At 38.0% G+C, this 9,860-nt stretch overlaps 2 protein-coding genes across 2 annotated transcripts; one reads left to right on the forward strand and one right to left on the reverse strand.

Moving 5' to 3' along the window:
- Positions 1-1,502: 1,502 nt before the first annotated feature.
- LOC106665893 (probable palmitoyltransferase ZDHHC24) lies at positions 1,503-3,233 on the forward strand. The gene has a single exon (XM_014392736.2). It carries the CDS (start codon positions 1,637-1,639, stop codon positions 2,477-2,479), a length of 843 nt encoding a protein of 280 aa, XP_014248222.1. The 5' UTR covers positions 1,503-1,636; the 3' UTR covers positions 2,480-3,233.
- An 87-nt stretch (positions 3,234-3,320) lies between these two features.
- On the reverse strand, positions 3,321-9,368 carry LOC106665765 (suppressor APC domain-containing protein 2). Its single transcript, XM_014392496.2, has 8 exons — positions 9,166-9,368; positions 8,955-9,081; positions 8,751-8,896; positions 6,372-6,625; positions 5,744-5,990; positions 5,538-5,681; positions 5,281-5,475; positions 3,321-5,221 (listed from the first exon to the last, which is right to left on the reverse strand). Exons 1-8 carry the CDS (start codon positions 9,187-9,189, stop codon positions 5,090-5,092), a joined length of 1,269 nt encoding a protein of 422 aa, XP_014247982.1. The 5' UTR covers positions 9,190-9,368; the 3' UTR covers positions 3,321-5,089.
- Positions 9,369-9,860: the final 492 nt, after the last annotated feature.

Below are 9,860 nucleotides of genomic sequence, written 5' to 3' on the forward strand. Positions count from 1 at the left end.
AAATAATAAATATAATTTTAAAAAACATTATAAACTATGTTATGCTATTTAAAAAGAAATATTTGAAACAAATTAAACTTTAAAATAACTGTTTATTTTAGAATATATTTTCGAGTGTAGAATCTCAAGAAAAAGTAGTAGTCCCTCGGCATACTTTTTACCAGTCTACAAATGTCTCTTTGCTGGAGGTTAGCCTATTCTTGGCGAGAGTATATATCAGGAAGTGATAGTCTTGCTCTTATTCGTATTTTGAGGTTATTCCATAAATGTTCAATGGGGTTCAAGTCTGGAGACCGGGCTGGCCATGTTATGCTGTTGAAGGTACGTTTGTAGTACAAACTTTGCGAGCGAGATGTGGAGCGAGCATTATTGTCCGTTAGATAGGATTGTCGCCGATTTCATCGATTATAGGCAACGCACGATGTTCCAAAATTTCATCCACATAGCGAATGGCCGTCAAAAACCCTCTACAAACAACAACCAACTCCGTGCGACTCTCCATTGAAATTCCCGCCCACATCATCACTGAGCTACGTTGAAAAGGTTCGTACCTTTCATTTCGCCTTCTCCACAATCTCCCATGTCCATCGGGAGATCGTAGCAAATCTACATTCATCTGTAAAACGTACATCAGACCAATTGTCTAAAGACCAATAGCTGTGTTCTCGAGTAAATGCGAGCCGTGTAACTCTGTTCTGGTCAATTCTGGCCCTCTTGCAGAGCAAAAAGCCATCAGTCCACAACTGATTTAATCTTCTTCGAGCGGTACGTTCAAAAATTTGGACGCCTCGAACTTCCTAGTGCTGATGAATCGTTGAACAGTAAGGTGCCGGTTTCGCAAAATTCTCAAAGTAAAAAAAACGATCATTTTGTGGTTCTGTTACCCTAGGGCCAGAACCGGGCCTTTTATGGTAGGACCCAGTTTCTCGAAAACATCTAACGGCATCTCGTAGTGTTTCGTAGTGAACTCCGATGGCAATAGACGCATACTTGATAGAACGTCCATCATCAATAAGAGCTACACCACGCGCAACATCCTCAGCACTAAGTGGCATTTTTAAATTTAAAAATTGAAACTAAACAGTTTATTGCTTCAGAATTCAAATGAGACTGAATAAACATTTTAAATTCCGTACAAAGTAAACATTGAAAAATCTTTTAACCTGGTCTTTCTTTAAAGATTAAGTGGATTTACCTCTAATTGATATTCCCAATTTAAAACGTAGCATAAACAAATAGTTTTTGGTAAAAACAATGAGACAAATTAAGGGCAGAATTTTCTTTTATCGAGAAAATGAAAAAAAATCAATTGGGTGAAATTTTTTGGTCAGTCTATTTCAGTGCTGCCATTTTGTGTTGATGTGGGTGGTTTGAGTCGGCTTGTAAGCTGATGTATTATGGCGCTTGTATGCAAAATTTAAAGTGTTTTGTCTATAAATGAATTTTTTATTGGATTTTTGATGCGGGAAAATATAATTTGTAAGGGGGATCGGGTGAAATCGGCTAGGGAGTCTGATCGTGGTGTAACCTCATTGTAACCTCTCTGTAGTGGTGCCGATAAAATACAACAACAGGACGATTGTTCAAATCGAGTATCCTGATCTTCTCGAATAAGGATAAAAGCTGGGACCCGGGAATGGGGAAGTTGAGAAAACGCTTGCTGCCCCAGTCGGTGTCAGACGGTGTTTCTGTATTTATATTAACGTCGCTCATTCAGATTCTGTACTGGTTCGAGGTGTTTATGGTCCTGCCGAAACACTACGAAGACAATATCTACATCTACGCCTTTCACTGCGTCCTGTCGACGTGGTTTCTGTTTAACGTGATGGGCAACTACGTGTTCTTGTACTTGACCGACACGAGCATCCAAGGGAAAATGTTATCTTCGGACTTTCGCCCTTACTGGAAGTACTGCGAAGTGTGTGAAACGCTGACGCCCCCGAGATCATGGCATTGTCATATTTGCAAAACGTGCATCCTGAAAAGGGATCATCACTGCAATTTCGCCGCGTGCTGCGTGGGCCACCTCAACCACCGATACTTCTTGCTATTTCTGTTTTACCTCTCAGTGGCCGGCCTGTACTGCGCCTACTATAACGCCATATTCCTGTGGAACACCACTTCTTTCGCCTGGTCCGGCATAATGAAGGTGGTTTTCCCACTCGCTATATTCTTCTCTGGCTCAGACATGTCTCTCATGCAAATATATCGAGTGCTCTGCGTCACAACCATCCTCGGCATGATTTTCGTCATAGCCATTTCGATGTACTACGTCCAGAGTGCTACGAAGGGCCTCGTCGTGTACGAAAGGGCCAATGGTATCAAAGACTATCAGCTCGGTTCGGTCAGAGAAAACGTGATACAAGCCCTCGGTGAACGGTGGTACCTTGTTTGGATTTCACCTTTCATATACTCTCGACTCCCCAATGACGGTATCGACTGGAAACCGGTCAAAATGATCTCGAATAAAAGCAAATAAACGTTTTGCTGCTCTAAAACTAAACTTTTTTCTTTGTGTGATATGAGATATCTAATCGCCTCTTATTGGCCTATCGTCCAATTTATACGCTTGAGAGTGACATGGTTGTTGCAGAGAGCACAGACGGGGCCAAACATTTACAGTTTTTTGTGATATTTATCTTACATTCCTTTGTGATATTGAAAGCCATCGGACCTCGAGATCGAACTTCGATGCGCCTTCGAACAAATTTATGTCTAAGTCATTCGCTTCTTCACATCACCGAAATTTATAAAAGAGGTATTAATTAGTCTAATCCCTCTTCGACTGGCTGGTGAGCCCAGCATGATTTTACCCTGTGTAGAGATAGTTTTAAAATATTTTACATGTTCCACAATTGATTCACTAGCCAAAAACAATCAGAGAGTGTTAGTATTATTTGAAACCAGTAAGTTTATTTTAAGAAAAATATTTAAATTTGTAAAAGCACTTGGAAAAGGCCGCATTTCATTTATCTTTCAAAATAAATATTTTTTGATCAATTTAAAGTTGAAAGAGTTTAAGTGGTATACAATATAGAATTTCTTTGTAATGCTATACATTTTTAAAACCACTGCATTGTAGTAATTGTTTTATTTTACATGTCAAGTTCTCAAATATTTATTGGCTATAAAATGTCAAAAGCAGAAGCCGTTAATAAATGCTTGACTACGCTGTTTTAAAACAAATTGCTCAATAATAAACCGAGGGTTGTGTCAATGTTTTTCTTTAAAAGAAAAAAAACAATATTTGTACAAACACTGTAAAAATCTTTCTTCCATGATTTACACTGCTCCAAAAGTGGCGCACTTTGAAATTTTGATTTTTTTTTATATGTACATAAGTACATATTTGCCTTTTCAGTAATATTTACACATATTTTTTAAAATTCAGGTAATAATAAATTATTTGGTTAGTGTGTCTCAAGGGAAAAAAAAACCACCTTGAATTATGAACATAAAATATTATAAAACAAACTCAAAACTCTTTAATAAGAGCCTTTTCTTGCTTTTATTTCATATTAATCTTTTCGCAGGCTCATAATTAAGACGTTAACCACGACTTTAGGATTTTCATCTCAAATCTTAACTAGCATAACTTAACTTTCAGCTTGGCTAAGGTCGTATGAGGTTTATTTGTTTTACCCAATGTTGAGCTCACTTTAAAAGTTCTCAATGGGGTTCAAACCTGGGATTTTGAAACCAATTTTACCAATCATTTACAGTGCAAATATTGACATCACGAAGGTACTGCATAACAAGAATTGCCAATAACAGAGCGTGTCTGTTCTTATATTTATTCATTAAGAGATGACCTCTATTAAAAACTCCTTGTTTGCCTAAAAAGAAATTCTTCTGAACACAATAACTGAAACCTCCGAATGAACTTTGAGACTTTTAAAAGCAATTTCTCAGTGTGCTATCTGATTTCCTGATGATTAATCGTTGTTTGGCTAGTGGGCATTCTGATCCTGGTATGAATACACCTTGCAATCTCCCGGTACCACCTGGTGTACCGTTGTTTCAGGCAAACTTAAAACTCACGCTAGTAACACTGATTTTCCATCCTCAATGAGTCCAATGCATGGGCAATTTGCTCGCTGAATATGGGCATTTTTGTAATCGTAATTGTAATTTTTTTCTTTTAATGAGGCTTTTAAATCAAATTAGACATTAAGCGGTTTTGCCTCACAATCAGCAACAAAAACAAACACTTTCTGTCTAATTATAATTATTAAATCGTTTTTAAAGCAGTAAAACAAAAATATGGTCAAAACCTCAAATTAAAAATAAATCAGAATTTAAGTGCTTAACTTTAAAAAAAAAAAAAAAGCAGTGTAAGGCATTTTCATGAATATTGCTTTCATTTCTTTTGAGACTGTTAAATGTCCTCTTTAAAAAGTTGCGTGTAATATATTCATTTGTACCTAAATACATAATATATACTACCTATCACATAAGCCCTAAATGATACAAACTAAAGGTTACATACAAGTAAGAATTGATATGAGAAGTAAAGAATAAGATTAGGAAAATAAGTATAAAATATATTTATTCGCATGAAAAATTGTATTTTCACACTTAAATAGAAAATAATATAACTACAATATTATATAAAATTACTGAATTTCAATATGATGGACGGAAGTGTCAGGATATAAATTTTTTTTTAAATTGCACTAATTGTAATTTAAACTAAAAATAAGCATTTTTAAGTGTTTCAGTGTTCACTGTTATTCAATCATTTCATACAATACAATAATATTAAAATATATATAATATGGCCACAGATTTTTGAGTTCTTGGTAACATAAATTGTTAAACAAATAAAATCACCATAATACAAAAATAAAACTCAGCAATTTTTCATATTAGCCATTACTCCCAATGGTGTTTTTGTTTTAAACAGCATATATTCAATTTTAATGTGAATTATTTGTTTAATAAAATGTTTGCTCAATAAAATTAAGTTTTAAGTACATTTTAAAAAGTTATAACTTAATAAATAGTTGTTATAATACAAATTACAAATGTTATTAAAAGCGACTGTTATTTTCTATTTAGACTTTAAAATAAAAAAAATGCCTTGATTTCATAAGAATGCATTAGGTTCCTGTGGAGGGGCGCCTGGCCTGCCTTGACCCCTGATGTGGAACAATTCCCTTATCAATGATGCTTTTTCTCTCTCTAAAGCTTTTATCCTGTCACTCTTGTTATTTACATCCTGCAACATTAGTAGGAAAAATAATTTTTAAGGGGTCAGTTTCCAGAGTAGACATTTACCTGTGTCAAGAGGTGATTTTGTTGTTTGAGCTTTGATATAAATTGCGACGAATGAGGGGTTACTGCGAGGTTCATGTGCAGAGGAAGGCCACCCCTTTCACCGGGATCGGTCAACGTCGCCAAATGCCTGTTCACTTCTAGCACCCGAGCCCTTTGCAATTCCAATCTCTCTTCTTGGGCCTCACTCCACTGTTCCTGTTTGACAAAAATTGGGAAATCTATAATGACAAAATATAATTAAAACAGAAAGCTCTTACAGAATGTCCCATTCTTCCAAGATATTTCATTTTGTCTTGAACCGCAGAAATCTGCTTCAGATACCAATCTCTGGCTCTATCCACAGCTTCGAGCCCTTGCATTAAGACGTCTTTTTCCAGTTCGATTTGTTTCATGCGTTTCAACTAAGGAATTAGAATAATAAAGTAAACATCTAATTTTGAAATTAACGATTTTGATAACGTACCATGTTATAATCTATACCATTTTGAAGAGTGTGCCTCCTCGGTTCTCGCCTCCTTGCATTTGGTTTCTTATGACCTTGAGGTTCAACGACTGCAGGTTTTCCATCTCCGATGCTCCTAGGCCTCTGATTTTGTCCTGGATAGCCCGGAGATCTCTTTTCCTCTTCCAACATCATCCCTAACTGCCAATTCTGGAGGGCTGATCTGATTTCGGACTTATCCATGCCTCTGTCAAGCCCCACGGCAGTTCTACAAATATTTATTGAAGTAAACATTGAATTATTTTTCTCAAGAGAAAAACTGAAAAATTCTTTTATTACCAAAACAATCACAGCTGACTAAAAAAAAATAGTCAATTAAAAAATTTTAGTCAAGGCAATCTTTTGGGTCTCAAATCTCACAATAAATTAGGAAAAAATTATCGTGTAGCAGAAATAGATTAATGATCTTAATGAAATATAAGGGAGAGTATTAAAACACTATTACAACTAGAACTGCTAAGTACTCAGTTCCCACCTTACATTACTCGCAAAAGACTGAAATCATGAAATTAACAAAGGGCGATTGATTAATAACAGTTCAAGCAAATATTATTGCAGCTATTCTATACAGATAAAATTTGAAATTGACCTTGGGGGTTTTGGCGGGCCGTAAAGCGGCGGTTTGACTGGTATGCCGAGTGTCGGCTCGGCAGGAGGCAGCTGAGGCATGCTGAGCGTCCTTTGCTGAGGGGCTATTGGCGGGTTGCTGTGGCGTCCCACTGCAGGGCCCCAATGGTTCACAGCAGGCTTCTGGTCCATATCGAGCAACGGAGCAGATGGGGGTCTCACACTCGGTTCAATCCCCTCGCCTCCACTGTGGCCGAGCCGTTTTTTTGATTCCACCTTGAAATACAAGCAAATTTAAAATCTTAAACCAAAATGTGGTTATATATTGATGATACATCGAAACTAGTCCAGTATAATTGATAACATATGTTGAACTTCTCATAAACGGACACCACTCTTGGGATTTTGATTTGCAAGTTTTAAGAAAGAGGCCGATTCTTAACAGCAGGAGGAGAAAAGTTTCATTGATGATGAGAATGGGCAATGGGTGTGTCCATTTACTAGGTGTCTGTTACACATCGGATTCAACTCAGTCCAATAGATGCTATGTCCAGCTAGAGCTTTTATCACGCAAAAAAAAACACGAATGTGAGATAACTTGTCACAAGGTCTGGGAAGCCTTCAAGCCAGAACGAGATAACTTGTCATGAGTCCCAACAAGGTTAATGAGCATCATCATGCACATGTAGACAGAGTGTATGAAATGTAGTTAGCATCATTTATACTCCCATTATTGGTTGTTCTTTAGTTGCACAAACTTCCAGTTCTTTTTTAACATGGCTGTAGTTTTTGCCACAATATGGATTTGGGCCTATGAATTGTTTAGTATATTAGCTGTCTCGTTGCCTGTAATTCCGTCATGACCTCAGGGTCACTTTCCTCTCAGGCAATTTGATGATCCCTCCAAGAGTATAAAAGCAGTTCCAGTCAAGTTTTGAGTTAATATGGTGGCTTGTAGAGGTACGCAGAAGTGTCTGTGTGAAAACTTGCGTCTAGATTTATTTCAGTCTGATGAATCATTTCTTGCCTTCATCTCAAGACAGCAGGTCATTCTTTGTTAAAATTAATGAGCATACCTCAGTGACAAAGCAAATTAAAGTGGGCACTCTCCTCAGGGAACTGTCTTTTCACCTACTTTTTTAATATCTATGACAGTGATGCAAGTTGCTGATGACACTGTAATATACGCCAAGGATGATAATATAGAGGCAGCTAAGGACATGTGCAGAATGGGCTCACAGAAATTGAATCTTACATGGAAAAATGGAAAACCTGAAGCAAACATTTTTTTTACGTTTTACTCAGGACCCCCCCCCCCCCAAGTTGACTAACAACCAAACCATCTCATGGAACAATAAAAAATTGTCACACATCTTGGATAGGAAACTTACCTGGGATAAACGCATAAAGTAGCTGAAGGAGTGCTGAATAAGAGTTACCTTGTTCAACAAAAAGATTTGTCAACCTCAAAACTGGTGGAGGAAACTGTAGATCTTATTAACAGGATCTCTTCCAGGTTTGAGAACAAGGTAACTCTTATTTGGATACCAGCACATAAAGGACACTACAGCAATGAAGAGGCGGATGGCCTGGCCAAAGAAGGCTCTAATACTGCGTTTGTCAGGCCACAATCGGTATTACCTCACTCTATGAGCACAGCGGAGGAGAGTATTAATAACTGGGGCATGAAATTTGTTAAGGTGATCAAACCAGCAAAATCGAAATGGCTTTTTTCGTTCTTTACGAGGGTTTGCAACCGCAGAGGTCATATCAAACCTCGGGGTGCTGGTGTTTTTGAAAAAAAGCCCATTTGTAAGTATGTCGGGTTTGAATACAGGGCCGCTAGATTCGAACCTGGGACCTTTACCTTACAGTGATGAGCACCATATCAACGCCTAAACCGTTGCGGCCACCGACGCCCCTCAAAATGGCTATTCTGTATCTCAAGGAAGGGAATTAGGAGGCTGATAGGTATCCTGACAGGCCACTGCCCACTGAGAAGACACCTCTCCATAATGGGTATTCTACCAGATCCCTTTTGCCGTTTTTGCAAAATAAAAGAAGAAACGGCAAGGCACTACCTCGTAGAGTGTGATAGGTATGCTAGGTGGTTGGTTCAAAATCTTGGGATTTGTAAACAGGTCCAAGAGATTTATGCAGGACATGTGAGCCCACCAAGTCCTGAACCTTTTAGGGATGGGGTACGAGTCTATCCAGGCATTTAACCCTCGGGTCTTGGTCACCCACCCAGCGTAATATATATATATATCAGGTTGTTAAAGTAGGTGATTCCAAGGTCTTTAATGGTAGCCTGCCTGTCCGATTGGATGTCTTGCATGGCATAACTACTATTCATTGCATCATATGCCAATCTGCTTGCGGTAAACATAATAGCCGATACCTGATTTCGAAGAAGGCAGATTTTCAGCCCAGCACAGAACCTTTCAAAAGACAGAAGCCCGTTTGGCGGTGTGACTTTGCGCAAGCTTTCTATGACACCTTTCGGAAGCCCTTTAGTCCCATCGTCCTGCCACCGGTGTTCAATATCTACAATTTTTCATAATTAGTCTAATTACCAATGCCAATCAAACTCTTGTCTTATTACCTGTCAGCTTGACAAAACCGACTTGTTTCTCGTCTAGGATGTCGAACAACGTCCTCAGGGCGTCGACGAATTGTTTGGGAAGTCCTTCCAAGGTGGGCGATTGGTGGACGGTCGGTGGCATCGGGATCTGAAAACACGTATTTCGGTCATACCAGGCAAATCGCACAAAAGAGGATTTCACGCAGTGACATAACAGCAAAGCAACACCCACTTGTTGACTGTTTGGAGGAAGCATGGTTCAAATAGAAATTTAAAAAAACCCTGGCAGAAGGGAAAATCGCCTATCTAACACCTTCGCTCGCTAGTCTCCATCAAGCCATTTGTCCAAAAAGAAAATGACCGAGTGTAAAGTTATTTCTAATAAACGATATGGATAATATATGTCAAAACGGGTTGTTTGAAACTCTGAGTGGAGAAGGGGTAGAAATCGATACAGCAAAACATCGTTATTCCACGATGTCGATTCATTCCTAATATCAACTTCCATCATCTCACAACCCAATTGAAAATATTTAAACTAGCCTTTTTTAAATTAAATTCGTATAATTAAGTTTTTATTGTGTCAAAGATTTTTTTTGTTCAACTGCAATGTTTTTAAACTTCGGCACGTTCAGGTATCGATAATTACATTGATCAGAGCCTTTGTAATACAGGAATGCGGCCAGTATTGCGCAAAGAATACAAAATAGTAATTCTTCTGGTGGTGGGGAAGTACGTGGCTTCTTGGAGGAAGTACGAGTACCTTCACCTCTCCAAAGGTCAAATTTCTTACAGCACGGATTAGTAATATTTGTACCTACTAAATAAGGTTGAGGACTGTGTGATAGGAAAAAAATTACCTTTAATCAATATTTAAATAATAATGATGAATTTTAGCAACTCCACTGACAACCGGATAAATTCACG

Source organism: Cimex lectularius, unplaced genomic scaffold, assembly GCF_000648675.2.
Source record: "Cimex lectularius strain Harlan isolate CLEC.00 unplaced genomic scaffold, Clec_2.1 scaffold80, whole genome shotgun sequence".
NCBI lineage: Eukaryota > Metazoa > Arthropoda > Insecta > Hemiptera > Cimicidae > Cimex > Cimex lectularius.